At 48.3% G+C, this 26146-nt stretch overlaps 1 protein-coding gene across 1 annotated transcript in view; it reads right to left on the minus strand.

The window, feature by feature from the left end:
• Positions 1–26146, minus strand: part of TECPR2 (tectonin beta-propeller repeat containing 2) — a 94056-nt gene that overhangs the window by 7778 nt on the left and 60132 nt on the right. The window contains exon 17 of the mRNA XM_082647154.1: positions 18771–18919. Within this exon, the coding sequence (XP_082503280.1) occupies positions 18771–18919 (149 nt within the window). The remainder of the gene's footprint in view (positions 1–18770; positions 18920–26146) is intronic.

A 26146-nucleotide genomic window follows, 5' to 3' on the forward strand; every position in this document is an offset into this window, starting at 1 on the left:
TGCCTGATTTCAGAACTGTTACAAAGCTACAGTAACCAAACAGTGTGATGCTGACATAAGGACAGACATAGAAATCAGTGGGGTAGAACTGCGAGTTCAGAAATAAATCTGTACAGCCAAGTAATTGTTGACAAGGTTGCCAAGATCATTCAATGAGAAAAGAGTAGTCTTCAACAAATGGTGCTAGGAAAACTGGACGGCACACACATAAGGGAATGAGGCTGGACCCTTAACTCACATGGTATATAAAATTAACCTGAAATGGATCAAAAATAAATGTAAGGGCTTCCCTGGTGGCACAGGGGTTAAGAATCTGCCTGCCAACGCAGGGGACACGGGTTCAAGCCCTGGTCCGGGAAGATCGACATGCCGCAGAGCAACTAAGCCTGTGTGCCACGACTACCGAGCCTGCACTCTAGAGACCACAAGGCACAACTACTGAGCCCACATGCCACAACTACTGAAGCCCAAGTGCCTAGAGCCCATGCTCTGCAACAAGAGAAGCCACCACAATGAGAAGTCCGCGCACCGCAACGAAGAATAGCTCCCGCTCGCCACAACTAGAGAAAGCTCACGCGCAGCAACGAAAAACAAAAACACAGCCAATAAATAAATAAATAATAAATAAATAAATGTAAGAGCTAAATCTGGCAATGGTTTCTTAGATATGGCACCAATAACAAAAAAGATAAATTGGACCTCATCAAAATTAAAAACTTTTGTACATCAAAGGACACCATAAAGAAAGTGAAAAAACCCATAGAATAGGAGAAAATATCTCCAAATCATATATCTGGTAAAGGTCTAGTATCCAGAATTAAAAACTCTTTAAAAATCCAACAAAAACAACAACAAAAATAAAATAAAATCCAATAACAAAAAGACAACTGAACTTTAAAAAGGTCAAAGGACTTGAATGGACATTTCTCTGAAGACGTACACATGGCCAACAAACATATGGAAAGATGTTCAATGTCATTAGTCATTAGGGAAATATAAATGAAAACCACAGTGAGGCATCATTTCACACCCACTAGGATGGCTAAAAAAAGAAAATGGGAAACAAGTATTGGTAAGGAAATGGAGAAACAGGAATTCTCACATATGCTGCTGGGGACGTCAAATGGTGCAGCTGTTGTGGAAAACAGTTCGGCAGTTCCTCCAAGGTTAAACATAGAATTACCATACGACCCAGAAATTCCACTCCTAGATATATACCTAAGGAATTGGAACAGATGTCCAAACAGAAGCTACACGAATGTTCATGACAACACCCTTAACAATAGCCAAAAAGTGGAAACAATCCACATGTCCACCAACTGATGAGTGGGTAAACAAAATGTGGTCTTATCCATACAATGGAATAGCATTCAGCAATAAAAAGGAATGAAGAGGGCTTCCTGGTGGCGCAGTGGTTGAGAGTCCGCCTGCCAATGCAGGGGACATGGGTTCGTGCCCCGGTCCGGGAAGGTCCCACATGCCGCGGAGCGGCTGGGCCCGTGAGCCATGGCCGCTGAGCCTGCGCGTCCGGAGCCTGTGCTCCGCAATGGGAGAGGCCACAGCACTGAGAGGCCCGCGTACCGCAAAAAAGAAAAAAAAAAGGAATGAAGTACTGATACTGATACAACATGGATGAACCTCAAAAACATGATGCTCAGGGCTTCCCTGGTGGTCTAGTGGTTAAGAATGTCTTGCAATACAGGGGACGCCGGTTCAATCCCCGGTTGGGGAACTAAGATCCCACATGCCGTGAGGCAACTAAGCCCACGCCTCTCAACTAGAGAGCCAACGAAAGATCCCACGTGCTGCAACTAAGACCCGACGCAGCCAATAAATAAATAAATAGTTTTTAAAAAAATGATGCTCAGTGAACGAAGCCAATCACAAAAGACCACATATTGTATGACTCCACTTATATGAAACATCCAGGAGAGAAAAATCCATACAGAGAGAAGGCAGATTAGTGGTTGCCAGGGGTTGCGGGGCGGGAGGAACGGAGAGGGACGCTACTGGGTGCAGGGCTTCCTTCTGGGATGATGAAACTGCTCTGCAATCACACAGTGATAAAAGGTACACAACGCTGTGAATGCACCGAGTGCCACTGATGGTAAATTTCATGTGTGCGTATTTTACCACAATTTTTTTTTCTTTTAAATAAATTTATTTACTTATTTATTTTTGGCTGCGTTGGGTCTTCGTTGCTGTGCTGGACTTTCTCTAGTTGCCGCAAGTGGGGACTACTCTTTGTTGTGGTGTGCGGGCTTCTCACTGCGGTGGCTTCTCTTATTGCGGAGCACGGGCTCTAGGCGCGTGGGCTCAGTAGTTGTGGCATGTGGGCTCAGTAGTTGTGGCTCGTGGGCTCAGTAGTTGTGGCTCGCAGGCTCTAGAGCGCAGGCTCAGTAGTTGTGGTACACGGGCTTAGTTGCTCCACGGCATGTGGGATCTTCCCGGACCAGGGCTTGAACCCGTGTCCCCTGCGTTGGCAGGTGGATTCTTAACCACTGCGCCACCAGGGAAGCCCCTACCACAATTTTTTAAAAAACAAAAAGTAGACAGGCTTGGTTGTGACAATGTACTATTGTTTTGCAAGATGTCATCACTGGGGGAGACTGGGTAAAAGGTACACAGGGTTTCTATTATTTCCTACAAATGCAAGTGAATCTGCAGTTTTCACAATAAAAATCTCAATGAGAAAAAGAAGCAGGCAGGCTAGAATTTTGGTTTATTCATATTCAAAACTTCATAAAAATGAAAAAAGAAAGAAGGATGCAATTTGTAAAATGGAATAAATAAGGAATTTAAGATTTAACATCATTTGGAAATGCTAAAAAAATTATGTATAATCTTGGTGTGCTTCCAAAGTCTGTAGACAGTATGTGTGTGTGTGTGTGTGTGTACACGTGTGCAAGTGTGTGAGTGTGTGTGCCTATTCCTGCTTATTTTTAAGTGTCCTTTAAAGATAAGCTGCAGTGCGGGTGATGGGGAGGGAGCCACACCCCCTTTCTGGAAGCACCCAGATCACAGCCACCAACCTGCTTTGATATTTACAAATCAAAGGGGCTGTTCGTGACTATAAACACCCCATGTTCTCAAAAGATAAGCACTCAGTTACTCATTACTATGAACAAGTAACACCAGTGTTACAGGATATACCATTACTCTCTCCCATTAACTGAGAGACTCTCCACAATTTATAAACTGAGATCTTGACTAGACATGATGTTGAAGTTAAGGGGTGAAGTTTTCACGTGATGGACTGTTCCCAAACTGGGACTCCAAAGGTTCTGCTGCTGTGCACACCGGCCTGGGGGCCCAGAGTGACCGTTCTCAGGTTAAGGGATTCATCTTAGCTGCCAGATGCAGCAAAAATACAGCTGAGTTTAGATAACGTGAGCTGGAAATGTGGCAGGTTCCGTGTTTCCTGGAATCAAGACAAGCTTGTTTTCGAGTTACATACAGTACTTGTTAACTCTGACTCCAAGCTTCTCGTCTTGTATATTCCCCCAAGAATTCGGACTACAGTCACTAAGTTAGTTGTGGTAAGACCACACACTCTGAAGACCACACATACAGATGGCCAAAAAGCACATGAAAAGATGCTCAAAATCACTAATTATTAGAGAAATGCAAATCAAAACGACAATGAGGTATCACCTCACACCGGTCAGAATGGCCATCATCAAAAAGTCTACAAACAATAAATGCTGGAGAGGGTGTGGAGAAAAGGGAAGCCTCTTGCACTGTTGGTGGGAATGTAAATTGGTGCAGCCACTATGGAGAACAGTATGGAGTTTCCTCAGAAAACTAAAAGCAGAACTACCATATGACCCAGCAATCCCACTCCTAGGCATATCTGGAGAAAACCATAATTTGAAAGGATGCATGCACCCCGGTGTTCACTGCAGCACTATTTATAATAGCCAGGACATGGGAAGCAACCTAAATGTCCATTGACAGAGGAATGGATAAAGAAGATGTGGTGCATATATACAATGGAATGTTACTCGGCCATAAAAAAGAACAAAATAATGTCATTTGCAGCAACATGGATGGACCTAGAGATTGTCATACTGAGTGAAGTATGTCAGACACAGAAAGACAAATATCATATGATATCGCTTATATGTGGAATCTAAAAAAAGGATGCACATGAACTTAATTACAAAACAGAAATAGAGTCACAGATGTAGAAAACAAACCTGTGGTTACCAGGGGATGGGGGGGAGAGATAAATTGGGAGATTGGGATTGACATATACACACTACTATATATAAAATAGATAACTAATAAGAACCTACTGTATAGCCCAGGGAACTCTACTCAGTGCTCTCTAATGGCCTGTATGGGAACAGAATCTAAAAAAGAGTGGATATATGTATATGTATAACTGATTCACTTTGCTGTACAGAAGAAACTAACACAGCATTTGTAAATCAACTATACTCCAATAAAAAAAAAAAAAAGACCACACACTCATAGGATAAATGACTCTGGTAATCACAGACAATGGAGAGATACAGCTGATGGCTCTGGTCACCGGTCACCTGCCCTCCGCTGGTGGCAGCTGAGGCAGGCAGAAGTGTGCAACCCAGAAGTTGTCCAGCCCTCCCTCAGCTATTTTCACTAACATTGGTTTTCTACCCAATTTCGTGAGACTGCAAGCTTGGCCCCTGTGGTGTGTGGCCTCAGTTGCTTCAGGGGCCTCCGAACTGGTCTCCATCCTACCTGGGGCTGCAGGATAGTCTGCACTGGGCATCTAACTGTCTTGCACTGTTGGCCACAGTCCCTGCTACCTGCAGGGTAACCCCCACCCCCCCACAGCCCTGCACCCTCTCCCAGCAGCACCCCCTTTCTGGCCTCACGGTTGGCCAGGCCCAACCGTGCTGGGCTTTGGCTCTAAGCAAACAGGACTTTGCACCCCACCTCTGGATTCCCCTTTGCAAGACTGCTGCGAAAACCCTCCCTGCTCACAAACTGCCTGCTTCGCTGGCCTCCTGAAGGACCCCCTGCCCCATCTCCCAGCCCAAAGGGGCCCCATCCAGGCTCATCCCACCAGGCCTTCCCCAGTGTGCCCCCCATACCCCACTCCCCTAGGGGCTGGGCAGACTCGGAATCCGTCACGCTTTTCCATTTTCACAGCCCGCAGAGCTCCAAGCGTGCCTGGTCTCACAGAGCCTCTGCTCAAGAAACCCTCATGCAACTGGCATATCGGGGGGCAGCAAGGCTCAGGAACCCCACGTGAGGAGAGGGAAGGCAGCACAAGCAACTCCAGCTCAAAAGAAAACACAGCCTCTTACTAAAAAGCTCTGGCTTTTCTGAATCAAGGTCTCACCAAAACCGATTTGGGGCTGGAAAGGATGCAGGAGACCGGCTGAGCCCAACCCCTTCATATCCTGGGTGAGAAAACTGACAAAACTAAGGCTGAGAAGTGAGGGTCCTGCCCATGGCTCTGGGGCTCAGACCAGAGTTCTCCAGACTTGTAGCAGACTGAGCCTTTGTCCCAAGAAACACACACACACACACACACACACACACACACACACACACACACACACACACACACCTCCCTCAGCCAGAATGTGAATAAATCCAGGAGAAAAGAAAAAAAATTGAAAATTTTGCAACCAAAGGTAATGTTTATCTAGACAGATCCTTCTGGTATGGACTTTATGTGACCTTGGATAAAATGCAGCAGGAATGTTTCAGGAACACCAAGGCGGATGAATCGGAGAGCCTGCAGAGCAGCACAGACCACACCACAAAAGACGCCTTCTGGAGAGAAACCCTAACCCCTCACGGTGGCCAGTCCCACTTCCTTCCCCTCCAAGTTGTGCCCTCCCTCTGTCCTAATGAACCTTGAATCCACCTAACATTTGTGACACACGGTGAACTTTGCCTTTCCTTGAGGATTTGGGGTCTGGACCGAGCACCCCGAGGCCGCTGTAGGGAAGCCCTCAGGCTGTCCCTGGGCACGTGGCCCCAGAGTTGTTGCACTTTCTGAGGTCTGTCGGGTCATTTTAGTTCTTCCGCGTTTTCTCCTGTAGGGGATCCTTGTGCTGCCTCTGGTCTATTCCTTCTCATTTCACAAAAGCTTCAAACCTGGATACCAGTGTTAACAGCCTGTATTTAAAGTACCAGCAGGCTCTCAGACACTCTGGCCTTCAACTCAGCACGTGACCCGGGGCACACCCCCTCCTCCTCGGGCTCTGTGTCCTCAGCTGGAGGATGAGCAGGTGACCTGCGAGGCTCCCCTACCAGGTTTTCACGCTCTGAGTCTGGGACATGGCAGTTCTGGCTGCCCTGGGCCTGCTGTGCCGCCCAGTGGTCTCCCCCGAGACCTGCGAGCCCCGCTCTGCGAGCTGCCTTGGACCCCTGTGGCAGGCACCCAGGGCAGGTGCACGGGGGCAGCTCTGCCAGTACTGGTGGAACACGTTTGGCTGAAGTATAGGATTTTATCTGGAGAATGAGTTGCACTGCTAAAACTGCTGACCCAGCTGAGCGAGGCCACCAGATGCCAGGCTCTGGATGGGAGCAAAGTTCCTCTGCTTCTTTCTTCCTCTAGCTGGCCGACTGCAAAGCCAGAGGACCTCCCCCCTGGGGATTCCTGCGCCGGCTCCTGCAGTCTCCTTGGCCCCTGCATCTGGTCTGAATCCAGCAAGACACAGCATCTGCTAATTGCAGGGGGATGTGCTAAAGAAAAACACTCAGAAACAGGTTTTCTGGGCAGCTGTTACGTTCCGTTCTTCCTGAGCAGGGGCTGGTGAGGTCGGCCGTGATCACTCTTTCTGTTCACCACTGGGGAGTGGACCCCAGCCCGGATGACTGTGCCCGTGGTCAGCAGCAGGGCTCCAGCGTTGCTGTGATACGAGGTCTGCAGAAACTCTATCCCAGGGTGCAGGTGCCTCCAAGAGCTTCTCACATTCAGCTGCTCAACTGAATGCCTGGTGCTGGGGCCCTGTTCACCGGCTGCTGCCCAGGCAGCCTGGGGCTGGCCGTCCAGAGCAGCAAAGCCCAGAAGGGAAAGGTCCCTGGAGGTGACTCTATGGTTTGCTCCCCTGGGACCGCATGCAGACCCTTCCTGGTACTAGCACACACCTGTCAGCTGGGACAGATCCCTGGGTGTTTGTTTTAATCTCTGGGTCATCGGGTGTTAGAGACTGGTGAGCGGACTGCTGCAGGGCTGGGGAGGGCCATCCGTACCCTGGCGGCCCTGGACTGGGGGTCACAGCCTTCCGGAATGAGAAGAAAGGTTTAGGGACAAATACCCCAGGGAAGGCTAATGTTTCTTAGGAACAGGGCTTGAAGGGATGAAAGCTCAAAACAACAGGTGTTCAAATGGAGCCATGGGAAAAATGGCGACGTGGGGAAAAAAGTAAAGAAGTGGCAGAAACCAATTGCCCTCAGAGTGGGGCCGCTCCGTCCAACAGCGTTAGACTCCATTTCTGGAGGTCTTCTCCCTCACCTGCAGGCAGCACCACTGTGTTCGTCAGCGACTCAGTGTGTAACAGAGAGCTCCACCGATACCTCGACACCACTCAGAGATGCTCAGAGGATTAAAGGAAAATGGACAGGAGGCAGGGGGCATCCTCTGAGGAGCCCTACCACCACGAGTGCGGAGTTGGAAGGGAGGACCTACACCATGGCTCTCAGCACTGGGTGTGTGTCCGAATCACCTGCAGAGCTTTGAAAAGTCCACAGCCTCCTGGGCAATCATAACAGAAGGAACACACGCATCTATCCTTGCAGTCCCTTCTGAAAGAAACAACACTACAGCGAGAGTGGAAGAGGTTTTTTTGTTGTTGTTTAAGTTCAGATCTCACAAGGATAATGACAAGAGGAGAAAACTGCCACACAATTTTGGAGGCTGGAAAGTGGAGAATGAGCAGGAAAGGACTCAGCAGCTGAGAGCAGGGACCCCCCCCCCCAGCAAACCACACAGCCCGATCGCCGCGCAGAGACCGCAGCCAGCACGTCTCATGCACGCTCAGGGGCCCCAGCCAGGCTTGTGGGCCCCCCGCTTACACCAAGGTCACCGACGTCTACAGAAAGCCCCTGCGTGGAGAAGACAGCGGAGAGACAGAAAGCAGGCAACTCAAGGGACACGGAGACCACGCATGGGAAGAAACTTCAAAAACGTCCTTGAGGGCAAGAGAAGACTCGACCACTGTGAAACAGCAAAAGGAGTGTCCAGAAATTTAAAATATAATCACAGAGGAATTCCCTGGCGGTCCAGTGATTAGGACTCCATGCTCTCACTCCCGAGGGCCTGGGTTCAACCCTGGTCAGGGAACTAAGATCCCACAAGCCTCACAGTGTGGTCCAAAAAAAAAAAAAGTGTATGTTTGTGTGTGTGTGTATGTATGTGTGTGTGTGTATATTTTTATAGAAATAACCCAATAGAGGGGTTGCAGGATAAAGAAGAAAGATAAAAACATAAAGAAAATAGAGAAAAGGTAAGAAAAGTAGAGGCCACTTTAGGAAGTCCACAGTACGAAAGCAGGACGCCCAGAAAGAGGACACAGAAATGGGAGGGGCAGAGGCCAGAAGGTGACTGCCAGCATGGGAACAGGACACATCCCAGAACAAACACCGTGAGCTCCAGGCTGAAAGGGCTCCTGGCACGAAGGATAAAACAGGCTCCCCCAGGCACATATCACTCTCTGCTCGCAGAACGCTGGGAACAAACAGATCTTACAAACTTCCAGAGAGAAAAAGCAGGTCAAATATCAAGGATCAGGTATCAGAATGGCTTCAAACTTCTCAACAGCAATACCGGACACCAGGAGATGACGGAAGAAGACCTTAAAATTCTAAAGGAAGTCTATTTCCAACCTAGACTGCTATACTCATACAAGGTCACGGATAAACGTGGGCAAAGACTTTCAGACACACAACGCGTCCAAAAGTTACCTCTACAGACCCTTCTCAGGAACCGACCGGAGGATAAACTCCACCAAAAAAAAGAGACAGAAAGAGGAAGACACAGGATCCAGGAGAGAAGGGATCCAAAGCACGAGCAAGGCAAAGGGGGCCCAGGAGGACAGAGTGATCAGGCCAGAGGGCCGGCCAGAGCATCCAGGACAGATGACTCCAAGAATGGGATGGAGCCCACACGCCCAAGTGTACGGAAGGGAAACGGACACAGCTGGCAGGGAGAGCCTGGGGTTGAATGTGTAAAACACAGAAAACCAGATGGGAAAAAAGACTACGACCGAGCCCAGGGAAAACAGAGAGTCGTGCGGACAAGCAAACGGAGTGCAGTTTACTGCCCGGCTCAGCTCTGAAGGGTGTGCGCCCCATCACAGCACCGCAGCTCCCGAGGATGGAAGCAGGGAGACGGGCGCATGGCTGGGGGGACAGGCACCCTTCCCTTCCAGCAGGAGTCAACCGAAAACCTCTAGAGCTAGAAGGACAGAGACGCAGCTCCCTATGAAGTTACTCAGGGAGATGACGCCAAAAGAAAGGAGTTCTCTAGACGGGGGATGACGGGCGGGTAGACGCGTTTCCTGTAGCACACCCGTAGAACCAGCTGACGTGTAGCCTCTATAGTTACGTGTGTGACTCTGATAAAAATAAGAACCAACCAACCAAGATGCCTGAGCCCCATCCCGCTGAGCTGATCTCCAGGGGAGGGACCCCGGCCTGGACATTCTCAGCAAGTACCTCAGCCGGTCCCCAGGTGGATGTGATTCTTCACTTTACTGGTCAGGAGATGAAGGGCCAGTGAGTTTGGACAACGTGCCCAAGGTCATTTGGTCTCATATGGAAAAAAATAACTTTTAGTTCAGGTTCTTTTTTTTTTTTTTGCGGTACGCAGGCCTCTCACTGTTGTGGCCTCTCCTGTTGCGGAGCACAGGCTCTGGACGCGCAGGCCCAGCGGCCATGGCTCACGGGTCCAGCTGCTCCGCGGCATGTGGGATCCTCCCGGACCGGGGCACGAACCCGCGTCCCCTGCATCAGCAGGCGGACTCTCAACCACTGCGCCACCAGGGAAGCCCAGTTCAGGTTCTTTTGACTTCAAATAGCAGACTCTGACACTGAAGGTCCTGGCTGGCAGAGCCCCAGGGGCCGCTGTGTCCCCTGCTGCTGAGGGGGAAATGCCGCCACACCCTCCCGCCATGTCAGCGAGACCTGATGCATCAGCAACAGAGCTGGCAGGCACGACGAGGGCAGCCAGTCTCGTCACCGAGAGAAGGCCTGGACTCCAACACACACTGGCTTCCTGTGCCCCAAACATTCGGCGTCAGGGTCCCCACTCACCTGTCACCCCAGCCCTGCGTCTCACAGATGTGCACTCTGGATTCAGGGAGCCAGGCCGAAGAGTTTCACGGCTCACTGCAGGCCTTCCTCGCCTAGAGCCTGTCGGGTCCCAGCCGTCGGGGACGCCCACTGCCCCTGGGGTCAACGGCAAACTCTCCAGGCCAAGGGCCAACTCCCCCAGAACCTGAGCCCGAGGACCTCTTGAGTCTCCTGTCACACGATGCCCTTCCTGCATCCTACCCTCCCAGAGGGTCTTGCTGGGTACGACTAGGATTTAGAGCCGAGAGGCACAAGAAACTGATGTCTCACCAGGCTGAGGATGGTCCCCAAGAATGGACCCCAACAACGAACTGTCCTGCCCAAAGCACCACGGAGCAGCACTTTTCCCTACTCAGAAACACTGGGCCAAATGAATTATCTGCTGGTCACTGGAAGTGCCCACTGGGTCTGCCAGGCCCAGTTCAAGGACTACATCGTCCACAGGAGCCAGAGCTGGCAACCCTTGGTGACCTGGGTCTCCTTCCTGGCTGCTCCCCTGACCTACTGCCCCCTCTGCCTTTGGTCACCGAGCTTTCATCGCCCTCCAGGGGCGGCCTCCCTCACCCCTGCTCCCCTGACCTACTGCCCCCTCTGCCTTTGGTCACCGAGCTTTCATCGCCCTCCAGGGGCGGCCTCCCTCACCCCTGCTCCCCTGACCTACTGCCCCCTCTGCCTTTGGTCACCGAGCTTTCATCGCCCTCCAGGGGCGGCCTCCCTCACCCCTGCTCCCCGGCAGCGCCCAGCACAGCCCCGCGCACTCTCGCATTCCTTTACAATTTTTTACTGTCTGATACATTTTAAACAGCTCTGCAGGGGTGTGACTCACATATAATAAAACGCACACATTTAAAGCGTATGATTTGTGGGAACTCCCTGGCGGTCCAGGGGTTAGGACTCCGCATTTTCACTGCTGGGACCTGGGTTCAATCCCTGGTTGGGGAACTAAGATCCTATAAACCGCGTGGCACAGCCAAAAAGGAAAAAGGGGTACAATTTGATCCCTGTTTCCATATGCCTACACTGCTGACACCGCCCCGCACCCCTCCTTCATAACCCCTTCCAATCCTGCTGCCCTCACAGGTCCCCAAGCAACCACTGCTCTCTGGAACTACAGATGAGTCAGCATTCTCTAAATGTCATGTAAATTAATCATTATAATATGTATTATTTTTCCACCTGACTTCTTCACTCAACATAATAATCTCATCAAGTTCGGGTTATTTTCAGCCATATTTCCTCAAGTATTTTTCCTGTCACCTCCCCCTCTCTCTTCTCCTTTGGAACTCTGACTATACTTCTATTAGGCCACGTGAAGCTGTCCTGTGCTCACTCATGCCCTGCATTTTGTTTCCAGTCTCTTTTCTCTCTGTTTCAGTTTGGAAGCTTTTAATCACTGTGTCTTCGAGCTCACCAATCTTTTCTCCTGCGATGTCTGCACTGCCGCTCATCACCCAGGGGATTTGCCTCTCAGGGATTTTACAATTTTTATCCCTGAAAGTTTGATTTGGGTCTTTTTTACGGCTCCCATTTTTCTACCTACCGCGTGCAATCTTTCCCCAGCTTCTAGAACATAAAGGATAAAGCCATAACAACTGTTATAATGCCCTGCCTATGCATTTTATTTATTTATTTTTTGGCTGCTCTGCGTGGCTTGCAGGATCTTAGCTCCCCAACCAGGGACTGAATCCGGGCCCTCGGCAATGAAAGCACCAAGTCTTAACCCCTGGACCGCCAGGGAAGCCCCCATCCGTAATTATTATAATAACTGTCATCGTAATAATCTGCTAAGCAGACTCTTCACAAGGGCGGGTGCCACCCCTGCCTTACTGCCCTATGCAGCCTCGCTGTCTGCACTGCACACAGTCAAGCTTCCACTGTCATAAACAGCATCAAAACAAAGAGCTTTGGGAACATTTCTGATTATTTCCCAAGACTGATTCTTATTAGATTATTCAGTTATGAACTTACTCCATAAGTAATATAAGTTCATTGCAAGATATTCACAAAATAGAAGTGAATTAAAGGAAGAAAAGCAATCAGGCACAACAGCACCCCACAGCTATAACCACTGCTATCATTTTGCTGTATATCTTTATAGATTTTTTTCAATGTACACACAATTTTTAAAAAATATTTATTTACTTATTTTTGGCTGTGTTGGGTCTTACTTGCGGCACATGGGATCTTCTGTTGTGGAGCATAGGCTCTTTGTTGCAGCATGCAGGATCCAGAGCACGTGGGCTCTGTAGTTGCAGCACACGGGCTCTCTAGTTGTGGCCTGCAGGCTCCATAGTTGTGGCACACAGGCCCAGTTGCCCCACGGCATGTGGGATCTTAGTTCCCTGACCAGGGATCAAACCCACGTCCCCTGCACTGGAAGGCAGATTCTTAACCATTGGACCACCACGGAAGTCCCGCACATAATTTTATTTTTTTTTAAACAAAAACAGAATCATCAGACATACTTGGTAACTGACATTTTTATTCTCCATGGGAAGAAAACCTCCTCTGGGAAGCACAGTTCAGGGGATGTCGCTGCCCATGCTGCACGCATCCTGCAGAACTCAACTTGGGCCTCAGCATGAACCCCTGGCAGCATCCTCAGGAGCAGGGACCTCCTAGACACTAAGCATGTAACTAGCAACGCTGCTCTCTTTCTCTTATTAAAAGACCGCTACTGTCAGATGCAACTGTGTCTCATGTTTGGCACGCGGAGCTCTGAGCTCCCTGTCCCAGGATGCCGTGTCGTGTCTCCGTGTGGTATCTCGCTCACTGGGATGTGAGGAGGGATTTAACCCATGGTGCCCCAAATGCAGTGAGAGGAATCTGGTTTAATTACCCCCAAGGTCTTGTACTTTTATGTCAGGAGGGAACACGAGTCTTCAGAACACCCCAAAATTCTTAGAAGCAGGCAGCTGGTTGGACCTGCAGAGCTGGGCTTTGGGGTGTGGGTGCCCCGCTCCTTCTGCCATCCCCATCCCCTCTGTTTGTGACCTATGCCAGCTGTGGAGGAAGTATGAGCAGCATCCAGTGTTGCCCAGAGCCGCCCTGGACGGGAGCAGAGAGTGAGAGCCACTCTCCCTGCGCCCCGTGCGCTCCCGGTGCCCCAAGACAAGTCAGTGGAAGGCCCAGCAGGGGTGGGGGACTGCTCTAACCCTAACGCCTCTCCAACGCAAGCCTTCCTGACGCTAGCTGTGAACTTCTCTAAAGATCTGGACGTGTAAAGCAGCATCAAGTTCTGTGCCCGCTGGCAGCATCTGCGAGCACGGCATTCTCATGGGATTACCTGTTACCATGTTTGCATATTTATTTTGGGGTTTTTCTGTTCATATAGCTAAAAATACCCAAAGCAGCTGAGTTTAAAGTAAGTTTTTAAGTGTTCGTTTGGCCACTTACCAGTCATATTAGTCTTAGTTTTCCTAGTTTCTCTCTTTTCCAGGAAAAGCTATAATCCAGGCAGAGTAAACGACCACGGAGACCAGATGGGCCAGTCCACACAGGAAGAGTCAGCTGGAGGCTCCCATAGGGGAGGCCAGGACACTGGGCGGGCTAGGGAAGAGCAGGGGCTGCTCTGGAGGCGGAGGGGGCAGAGGGAGGGCAGAGAGGGTCCTCTGAAGGAAGAGGTGGGACCAGTGCGGGTGGGGCTAGCTGGACGATCCTCTTCCCCTCGGGCATACAGTGCTCCCAGTGCAGCGAAATCACAGCATCAACTGTGCTCGCTTTACACACACCTCTACTATGGACAGAAAATTCTCCCACTGAAGCAGCAAACTCCAAAGAAAAGATGCTAAACATAACTATAAATATTTTCTCCAAATCCTTCCAAATGTTGGCAGGTCTGAAAACTGAGTCATTCGTTTTGAGTACTTTGTTAAAACTTCACCCCAAAACTCCTACAGGAGGGATGTTTTACCAGAGAAGAGAAAGGGACACAGAAATTGAGAAACCGCTGCTAATTTCAGAAGATCCCTGTGACTTCACTTCTCTGTGCCCTTTAGCATCTGTTACCGCTTCAGCTGCACACATCCTACCTGTAGACCAGGATGTGCATGCCCAAGAAGAAATAAAACAAACTAGAAAGAGGTCGAGGACTTCCCTGGCGGCGCAGTGGTGAAGAATCCACCTGCCAATACAGCAGACACGGGTTCGAGCCCTGGTCCGGGAAGATCCCACATGCCGCAGAGCAACTAAGCCCATGCGCCACAACTACCGAAGCCCGCGCTCCTCAACAAGAGAAGCCACCGCAATGAGAAACCTGCGCACTGCAACGAAGAGTGGCCCCCCACTCGCCGCAACTAGAGAAAGCCCGTGCATAGCGACGAAGACCTGAAGCAGCCAAAAACAATTAATAAATAAATTTTAAAAAAAAGAAGTCGATTATGATCAAAACATGGAAACCCCATTTACATTCTGATACTTGAATTCAACCAAACTGTCCTGATTTTCTAAATCTTTTTTTTAAAATAAATTTATTTACTTTTGGCTGCGTCGGGTCTTCGTTGCTTCACATGGGCTTTCTCTAGTTGCGGCTAGCAGGAGCTACTCTTTGTTGTGGTGCGTGGGCTTCCCATTGCGCTGGCTTCCCTTGTTGCAGAGCACGGGCTCTAGGCGCGCAGGCTTCAGTAGTTGTGGCACACGGGCTCAGCAGTTGTGGCTGGCGGGTTCTAGAGCACAGGCTCAGTAGTTGTGACACACGGGCTTAGTTGCTCCGCGGCATGTGGGATCTTCCCGGACCAGGGCTCGAACCCGTGTCCCCTGCATTGGCAGGCGGATTCTTAACCACTGCGCCACCAGGGAAGCCCCTTTCTAAATCTTTTAACAAGGCCTCAACCCACCCCACTCTCACCCCGCCACTGAACTAGTCTTCTCAGGACCCTCTGCAACTTTAAGGTTAATTTGAAATTCAATTTAAAGGTAGGCTTTGTCCTAAAACACTGAGTGTGAGGCCAACGAGCATGTGACACGCTGCCTGGACACAGCGTTCCATCGCAGCTCCAGCAGACAGTGGCTGGCCCAGGCCTTGGTCCTCAGCAGGGCTTGGAAAAGTGCAGCAAAGGGCCTGTGCAAATGAAAGGCCTGTTTTTTGTCCCCACAGGAACCAACTCTCTATCTACAAATTCCACGGCCAAGTGCATTTCTTCTACAGCGCACTGAAGCTACTGAATAAGAAAATGTGGTCTCATTTAGTGGAACTACCTGAAATAGTTAATGTTTAACAGCCTATTTAGCAATCAGTACTTTATTCAAAGCAGAGCTTTGAGGCCCTTTCATGTGAATTTGTTCTATTTTGGCCATTTTCCTGGGCAAAGCTGTAGATCACCATAGTCAATAGAGTACTGCAAGTAAAGCTTTCTTCCCCCAGTTTTAGCTTTGCTTCCTAGAGGTTGTTCTAGAATCTAAATGTTGAAAGGAAGAGGAATTCGCAGTTTCATGCAGTCCTTGATGTGACACCAAAAGCATAAACAACTAAAGGAAAACATAGATAAAATGGACTTCATCAAAATAAAAAACTTTTGTGCATCAAAGGACACCATAAAGAAAGTGAAAAGACAATCCAGAGAATGGGAGAAAACATTTGTAAATCATAATTCTTAAAAGGGTCTAGTATCCAGAATACATAAAGAAGTCTTACAACTCAATAATAAAAAGACAATCCAATTACAAAATGAGCAAAGTATGTGAATATTTTAGTTCTGCAAATAAGATATACAAATGACCAATAAGCACATGAAAAGATGCTCACTAGTCATTAGGGAAATGCAAATCAAAATCACAAGGACATGGGGATGTAATGTACAGTATGGTGACTATAGTTAGTACTGTATTGCATATTTGAAAGCTGCTAAGAGAGTAGATCGTCAAAGTTCTCATCACAAGAAAAAAAAAATTCGTAACTACGTATCATGACAGATGTTTACTAGACTTATTGTGGTGATTATTTTGCAAGATATACAAATACTGAATCATTATGTTGTACATGTGAAACTAATACAGTGCCATGCGTCAATTATATCTAAATTTTTTAAAACCCTATTGAGGGACTTCCCTGGCGGTCCAATGGTTAAGAATCCTCCTTCCAATGCAGGGGACGCGGGTTCGAGCCCTGGTCAGGGACCTAAGATCCCACATCCCCTGTGGCCAAAAAACCAAAACATAAAACAGAAGCAGTATTGTAACAAATTCAATAAAGACTTCAAAAATGGTCCACATCAAAAAAATCTTAAAAAAACAAACAAACCATAAAAACCAAATGAATTATAACAAAAAGTGCCAAGTTGGATCAGATCAGCTTTCCTTTCTCTACAGGTCTGTTCTAATATAAATCAGAACATTCAGTAACCCACACAATATAAAAATTAATTTTTCCTGTTTCAATAAACTTTTTTACCCTGTTTTTTAAAAGAAGCCCACAATGAGATACTATTTTACAACTATTAAGGTGGCTAGAATTTAAAAACTGGGCAAGAGAAATTTTGCAGTGAGGATGTAGAGAAATTGGAATCCTCATACATTGCTGGTAGAATGTAGAATGGTGCAGCCACTGTGGCAAACAGTGTCTGGCGGTTCCTTAAGAAGTTAAACATACGATCACCATATGACCCCACAATTCCACTTAAAGTTATACACCCAGCAGAATTGAAAACGCATGTCCACATAGTCTTGTACACGAATGTTCACAGCAGCATTATTCATAGTAGCCAAAAAGTAGGAACAACCCAAATGTCAATCAACTGATGAGTGGATAAGCAAAATGTGGTCTATGCATGCAATGGAATATTATTGAGTCATAAAAAGGAATAAAGTACTGACACACCTTACAACATGGATGAACTTTGAAAACATGAAGCCAAGTGAAAGATGGCAGATGAAAAGGCCACATATTATATGATTCCATTTATATGAAAAAGGAAAATCCAGAATAGGCAAGTGCACAGAAACACAAAGTAGATTAGTGGCTGCCAGGGGCTGAGGAGACAGGGGTTCCGGAAGAAAAGGGAGTGTCTACCAATGGGTAGGGGGCTTCTTTTCGGGGTGGTGAAGAAGTTCTAGAATTGGATAGCAGTGATGGTTGCACAACTTTTCGAATACACTAAAAACCACTGAGTTGTATTGCTGTAAAATGGTGAATTACAACTCTTTAAGAAATAACATAAAGCCGTCCGAGGTTGACAGCGCCATACCACAGGAGCAGGCAACAAGAGGGCGCCTCGTCTGAGGGGGCTTCACATCAGCAATGAAACCAGCTAGAGGTCGGCTTGCCTTCACCCTCGCTGCGCACCAGCAGAGCCCACAGTGCCCGCGACAACGCCTGCCCCCGTCGCCTGACCGTGGCTGTCAGCGCACCGCCGTGTGCAGACGAATGCGGAGCGGGCGTCTGCACAGCGCTTTCTAACTCACAGACGCGATTCTACTCGCTCTTCGCGGGACCCTGTGAGGAGGAGGATCCACGTGCAGCCAGCCTCCCCGTGGCCGTGAGCGCTGACCGATGACCTCAAAGAACTCGGGACCGGACTCCTGCCCAACTGTAGGGTCTCCCAGCACAGGCTCCGTGTCCCGTGGGCAGGACTGGTGGTCCTCATGACCAGCCCTGCACCTTGACCTCAGCTGCCCCATCCCTGAGGGTTCATGATGCCCAAAATGTAGACAGTCATGAACACAGGCATTCACCCAAACACCTGATTTTCTTCTTGTCCCCGCTGAGCACTTTTTGTTCAAGGACTAACCACTCCTGCCACACTGCCACCTCTGCATATGGTAACTTCATTTTTTTCCCCAACAAAGTCACAAAGTGGGGACTAGCAACAGTTAGAGCAAATAACTCTCACTAAATCACAGCCCCCCATTTATAAATTTTAGCAGAAATATATTTAACATAGCAACCAGGCCCATCAGGTATTTAAGGGTAACTAAATAGTACACTAAAATCACACTCCCGCTTCTGATTCGAGTGGTGGAACAGTCAAAAGAAAAGGAAAAGCATTTAGGATACATGGTAAACTGAAATATGGCCGGGGTCGGGGGAGGGGACGGGGCGCACGAGGAGAAGAATTTCTTCAACAAACCAGGAAAGGCACTCACAAAATAATAATACATTATCTCTATGACAAGATTTTAAAATGACTTTTACTTTCTTCTCTATACTTTTGGATATTGTTTGATGTTTTCAAAAATAATGTCCATTCTGTAAAAAGTTAGAAACGAAACACTTTGAGAAAGAAAAAAAGCAGCATTGGCTCAGATAATTGTTAATCTGTTCAGCCCTAAACTTCACAAATATCAAATTCCGGGTGTGGGTTGCCAGTGAATGAGCGTGTGTTGACCTGGGGCACACCTTAGTCCCCAGGCTCCCTGACACGCCCCTCCTCCCCCAGTTGCTGGGAGGCCACCCTAGCAGGCACGGTCCTCTCCCCAACACCAGCACCCGACCAACTTACTGACGAGCAAGTTGGTATCAGTTAACTTTTGCTTACCTGGACAGGCGGTTCAATCGTTATCCAGGCTGGAAGCATCAGACTGGGATTCAGAGGCTGGGTACCCACGCGGAAGTAAACTCCACCCCTGGAATCACAGGCCCAGACGTGCTGATTTCCACATGCCAGGCTCATCAGTTTTACAGCTCCTATAGACAAATAGAGAAAAAGTACACACGTTAATCACTCTTGTAAGATGACTCACGTTTCATTTAATCTATGAACTTTGATTTTATACTTCAAAGAAAGAGATGACGCTGCCTTTGCAGGTGAACTCTGTTGCTTGAGAACATTACAGTGCACGGGAGTCACCAACGCCTCTGGCTGCCCCGGCACCTGCCCCGCGCCACAGAGCAGCCCTTGCACACCACGGGCAAAATAATCAAGATGCCATCCGGACAGTGCCCTGAGCCACCAAGCCCGGCAATTAATATCTCAGTATGGGCCCCGTCATTAGCTTCATCAGATATGTGACTATTACCAGCAAATTCTGGATTTGGGGCAAGGGAATTCATCTTTTAGGTAATCTTTTTTTTTTTTGGCTGCGTAGGATCTTAGTGGCAACACGCGGTATCTTCATTGTGGTGCGTGGGCTTCTCTCTAGTTGCAGCGTGTGGGTTTTCTCTTTGGCTGTGGCGTGCAGGCTCCAGGGCACGCAGGGTCTCTCGCTGAGGCGCGAGAGATCAATAGTTGTGGCACGCGGGCTTATTTGCCCCGCGGCATGTGAGATCTTAGTTCCCCAACCAGGGATCAAACCCGTGTCCCCTGCAGTGGCAGGCGGATTCTTTACCCCTGGACCACCTGGGAAGTCCCTCTTTCAGGTAATCTTGATCCTAATTAGAATTAAAATTAACTAAGCCTCCCAGGATCTTCATTTTTCTTTTTACATTTCTCCTTGTTTATTAAACCAATTTTAAGAGGAAAGGAAATGGGAGGAGTCTTCAAAGAGAAACTTGATTAATAGTTTATCTGGCAGAAAGAGCAACAGCCCATAGTTACTGACCTGCGCGACAGTGATGCACGGCTCTTGCCGCCCCAGCTCATGTGTGAGGCCGTCAGGACGCAGACCCCGGAAAAGAACGTGGAGAAGCCGGGAGGCAAAGGGCAGGCCGCGGCTTGAACCCAGGCCTGCCTGACCCTCCCCGCCAGCCACCTCTGACCTCCAGGGCCCCACATCCCGTGAACACACAGATCTTACACGGTCAGTTCCCTCGCTTTTGACAGATGAACATGCCTGGGCAACCCATGGCTTATCAAGTTATGGAATGTTTTCATTGCCCCAGAAAGTTCCCTCAAGCCCCTTCCTCAAGAAAGTTCTGCCCCTCTGCCCCAAGGCAGCCACTCTTCTGACTTCTATCGCCATGTATCTGTTCAGTCTGGTCTAGATGACTGTAAAAACAGAATCACAGGTATGCACTCCCTGGGCCTGGCTTCTTTCGCTCAGCGTGATGTTCTGTTCATGACATGCATCCAGTCACTCCTTTTTCCTGCTGACTGTGAGCCCACTGCATGTAAACGCCACAGTTACTGGTGTACCCTGCCGATGGGCATTTGGGCCATTTCCACGTTTTGCTATTAGGAGTAAAGCCGCTATCATCATTCCTGCAGAAGACTTTTTTTTGTGAACATGTGTTGTTTTTCTTGAATAACACCTAAGAGTGGAGCCCTGGGCTATAGGTAGATATCTGTTCAACGTGGGAAGAGACCACCAGCCTTCCCATTTTACACGCCCACCAGCGGTGTGTGCTGGTGGCTCACACCCTCACGAGCATCCACTTCTGGCACCTCTGTCAGCCATTCTAGCAGGTGTAAAGTGGCATCATGGTTTTATTTGCATTTCCCTGGTAACTAGTGATGCTGAGAATCTTTTAATGTGCTTATGGAGGGCATCTGTATACCTTCTTTTGTGAAGCATCTGTCAAGTCTTTTGCCTGTTTTTTCAAGGTGAACGGTTTGTCTTCTGATGACTAAGTGAGAGGATGACTCATTTTGACTGTAAAGCAGGGGGAAAAGGCGGTGCGGCTACATTCACTGGCAGTGCTGCTCTTGGCCACCTCACACAGTTGTCACCGGTATCAGATGACAGCCCATGTGTCTACACCAAAACGTACAGGCACGGATCCTGCTATGGGGAAATCTCGTCACATGTGTTTAGCTTAAAAGTATCAACCCACTACTACTGAAAAAATTCTTAGTATCCCTTTGTACATTTCCTGAAGATGATGATTTCTCTTATACTGAAATTAGCTGTATTTTTAAAATCTTTTATAGAATGTCTTACCGGGGAGTTAAAATAGACATCCTAGAGCTCTAACATTACCCATGAATAGATTTGTAGCGATCCAAATAAAGGACTTTCAGCAGTAAATTCCAGAAACGGCCGAGAAACAAATTCTAATTTTAAAATGCTAATTAAAAATAATGTTATGTTGGAGTCGTCAACCTGCCCTAACAGGAACTACAGGTGGTAGCTGCTCACGTGAAGAGAGTTACATGGTGACAAAAACACACTGGGTCAGCATCTCAGAATTAGCAGCGAGTAACACCACCACCAGTGAAACACGGAGTTCATATTACAAGGCAAGCGTTCTTTTAAAACAAACATAAAAGGTTGCTAGAATATACACTTCAGTGTATAAATCAGCTTATTCTGAATTGAAGAGACAGGTCAAAGAAGAAAACGTTTAATCGAGGGCTTTTCCGTAGTCTCCTACTTCACAGAGGGTCTCCCAGGCTGCCTGGGTGCAGGTGTATGAGGTCAGGGCAGGTGGCAGAGAACACTGGCCCCCCCAGCACCCCCTGGCTCGTCAGTGTCCCTTGGAGTTAAGCGGGGCCCTATCACTGGTTCTGGACGATGGGCTGTGGGCAGAAGGGATCTGTCACTTCTGAACTGAACCATAAAAGAGCTGGCAAGAGGGCCTTGCCTTTCGGCTGTCTCCTGCCACAGTGACCAGAGGGGCAGAGCCACAGAGCACCGTAGGGGGTCAGTAAGCCACCACCTGGGAACCACTACCACAACCATCGAAAGACTGACAGGTCGAGAGTCAACTTCGCGGGAGCAGAAAGCAACCTTCACTGTGTTACATGGCTGGTATTTGGGACTCGTTACTGTAACAGTATTAGTCTGACTAACACAGACATACTGCGATTTTCCTGTCTTCCCCCTATTTTGTTCTTCCCTCCCATTAAAAAGAAAAGTTTTAATTACTTTATTCAACAGATGAGACATTTTCCCTTTAGGATTACTTTTTAAACATATATTTTAGACAAAAAGTGGCATTTATTTGGTGTTTTACTATTTATAAGACACTTCTCTGCATAAATTACTATATAAGCCTATTTGTTATCTAAAGGCACGAACCGACACTGAGCGTTTCTTCATTAAATGCTGTGACCGGATGTATTCAATTACAGATTGCATTAGTTTGCTAAACATTCCAATGCCTGACATATGCCTATTTATGCGTACTGGGAAATCAAACGTTATGAGCATATTAAGTATCTGCTAAATGACACAAATTTTCTTCCAAAAACTAGGATGGTCATAAATCATAAAATTCCATATTCAGTCTCTATAACTGGGTTCAGTAGCTAAACATTTAATTGAAGAATTCTCTTAATCTAAGAAATGGAAATCAAAACTACAATGAGATACCACCTCCCACCAGTCAGAATGGCCATGATTTTTAAAAATCTACAAAAAAACCCCACAAATAACAAATACTGGAAAGGATGTAGAGAAAAGGGAACCCTCCTACACTGCCGGTGGGAATGTAAGTTGGTGCAGCCACTATGGAGAACAGTATGGAGGTTCCTCAGAAAACTAAAAATAGAGCTCATATGATCCAGCAATCCCACTTCTGGGCATATATCTGGACAAAATTATAATTCAAAAAGACACATGCACCTCTATGTTCACAGCAGCACTATTCACAATAGCCAAGACATGGAAACAACCTAAATGTCCATCGACAGATGAATGGATAAAGAAGATGCGGTACATATATATAATGGACTACTACCCAGCCATAAAAAGACAAAATAATGCCATTTGCAGCAACATGGATGCAACTAGAGATTATCATACTAAGTGAAGTTAGAAAGAGAAAGACAAATACCATATGATATCACTTATACGTGGAATCTAAAATATGACACAAATGAACCTATCTATGAAATAGAAACAGAATCACGGACGTAGAGAACAGATGGATGGAGTGGGAGGTTGGGCTAGCAGATGTAAACTATTATATATAGACTGGATGGACAACAAGGTCCTACTGGATAGCACAGAGAACTATATTCAATATCCTGTGATAAACCGTAATGGAAAAGAATATTTAAAAGAAGAACGTAGGGCTTCCCTGGTGGTGCAGTGCTTAAGAATCCACCTGCCAATGCAGGGGACACAGGTTCGAGCCCCGTGTCCATCATCAAAAAGACAACAAGGGACTTCCCTGGTGGTCCAGTGGCTAAGACTCCGAGCTCCCAATGCTGGGGGCCCAGGTTCGATCCTGGTCAGGGAACTAGATCCCACAAGCATTGCACCAACTAAAGATCCTGCATGCCACAACGAAGGTCCCACACGTGGCAACAAAGATCCTGCATGCTGCAACTAAAACCTGGTGCAGCCAAAAAAAAAAAAGATTCAAAAAGACAACAAATAACAAGTGTTGACAAGAATGTGGAGGAAAGGGAACCCTGCTGGTAGGAATGTAAACTGGTACAGCCACTACGGAAAACATTATGGAGGTTCCTCAAAAAATTAAAAATAGGACTATCATCTGATCCAGCAATTCCACTCTTGGGTATTCATCTGAAAAAAACGAAAACACTAATTTGGAAAGATACATGCCCCCCAGCATGCTGTTCACTGCAGCATTATTTACAACAGGCAAGATATGCAAGAAACACAAGTGTCCATCAACAAATGAATGGATAAAGAAAATGTGGGGTGTATGTGTGTGTGTGTGTACACACACACACAATGGAATATTACTCAGCCTTAAAAAAGAATGAAATCCTGCCATCTGCAACAATGTGGATTGATCTGAAGAGTGTTACACCTAGTGAAATGTCAGACAGAGAAAGACAAATACTGTATGTTTCACTTATATGTGGAATCTAAAAAACCAAAATAAATGAACAAATACAACAAAACAGAAATAGACTCACAGATTCAGAAAACAAACTAGTGGTTACCAGAGGGGAGTAGGAAGCGGGGGAGGGGCAAAACAGATGAAGGGGATTAAGGGATACAAACTACCATTTAAAAAGCAAATAAGGACTTCCCTGGTGGCACAGTGGTTAAGAACCCACCTGCCAATGCAGGGGCCATGGATTCGAGCCCCAGTCCAGGAAGATCCCACATGCTGCGGAGCAACTAAGCCTGTGCGCCACAACTACTGAGCCTGTGCTCTAGAGCCCGCAAGCCACAACTACTGAGCCCGTGTGCCACAACTACTGAAGCCCACACGCCACAACTACTGAAGCCTGCGCGCCTAGAGCTCATGCTTCGCAACAAGAGAAGCCACCGCAATGAGAAGCCCACACACCGCAATGAAGAGTAGCCCCTGCTCGTCGCAACTAGAGAGAGCCCGCGCACAGCAACGAAGACCCAACGCAGCCAAAAATGAATAAATAGATTTATAAAATTTTTTTTTAATTTAAATAAAATAAAATAAAAAGCAAATTAATTACAAAGATGTAACATACAGCACAGGGAATATAAACAATAATAATAACTTTGTATGGTGTGTAATCTATAAAAATATCAAATCACTATATTGTACACCTGAAGCTAATATAATATTGTATGTCAACTATACTTCCAAAAAAAAAAAGTGCATCTGGGAAAGAGAAGTTTGCTACTGCACAGAACCCTCACATGTAGAACCACAGTCTTGAAAAGGCTGTGCTTCCTTTCACTGCTGTGAGCACCACCATGGCCAACTTTTAAAAGAACAATGCAGCACCCCAGGTAACCCCAGGCAAGTAAGCAAGGCAGCATTAACGTTACCTGCGTTACTACACTCTGTTCACTACTCCCCAGTGAGTGCTGCCAGATGACAGCCTGCCATGGACACTGGCAGGGAGCACACACCTGAACTCAAAATCTGCATCCCCTAATATAAATAATACTTTTTTAAGAAACCTTGATTCACCGGTTTGTCCCACAGGCTACACAGACCATCCCTGGAAAGAGCCAAACAACAGAGTAGCTGGTGGCCCTGACCTGCCTTCCGCCGCCCCCCCACCCTGGCACGTGGAAGGCCAGCACCCCTCCTGCTGTTCCCTGCACGCCTCCCCGGCCTACCAACTCTGGACTTGCTTCGTTCTCCCAGGACGTTCAGAATATCGTAAAAGAAGTCTTTATCCATCCTCTCAGCAACGGCCAGTAACCCGGATAAACAAAATCCAGAGCTCAGGGCAGGAAAAAGACTAAGCGAGGCAGAGCTTCCTGGACTCGGCCCCCGTCATGCACGGCGCCAGACCCGAGCGAGCACCACCCCTCCCCCAGCAGCTTGAGGAGCTGGGCAGCTTTCAGGCCGTCACACCTGCCTGAGACAGGTTCCGTTTGCACATGATGCTTACTTGCATCACCTCTCTGGGGCGGGGATTGCCGTTACCATCAGAAAGGTGAGGACTGATGTTTCAAGGTAACCTGGCTAGCACTGCTCCCGCTGCCGCGAGCCCCAGTGAGGTGGTGAGGGCCCAACCACCTCACCTGCGGTCTGTGTGAGCCACTCCAGGCCTGGCTGGACTGCGGACGATTCTGCAGGCAAGAGGCAGGGCAGCTCTGTGAAAGCCTGCCGTTCTCGGCTCCTGCAGCCCTGCCCCCAGCACGCAGGGGAAGCCAAAGCACAACCTGGACTCAGGGTGGCCCTGCCTGGCCCCTCCCACTCTGAAAGGGAGACTCAATCCCACCGAAGCCCAGTCACTCCCCTTGAAAGAACGGCCACCGACCCCAGGGAAACCCAGCCAGCCGCCTCAGAGGCCTGTAACACTCTGGCTAGCGCACCAGCGCGCCAGCGCGGGAGGACTGGACTGAACGGAAGGGAGGCGTGAGCTGTGCGCCGGAGCCCGGAGGCCAAGCCGCGCTCGAGGCCGTTCTCTCGGCACGTGCTGCAGCACAGAGGCCTCCTCTGGGCGGTGGTACCGGGCAGAGCTCTGCTTCTGCCCCAGAGGGGGCAAGGGCAGGGCCCCCAGCGCTCCCAGGATCCTGTAGCAAGGAGGACACCAACCTCGCCCTGGCCTTTTTACCTCCAGAAACTCCCAAACTGCTCTGCTTCGGGGCCAAAGGAGGATGGCTCAGGCCCACAGGATCTCTGAACCAAGGAAAGGCTCCCCGGGGCAGGCGGGAAGACGGCCCCGCA

This window comes from Grampus griseus, assembly GCF_964374135.1.
Source record: "Grampus griseus genome assembly, chromosome: 2".
Classification (NCBI taxonomy): domain Eukaryota; kingdom Metazoa; phylum Chordata; class Mammalia; order Artiodactyla; family Delphinidae; genus Grampus; species Grampus griseus.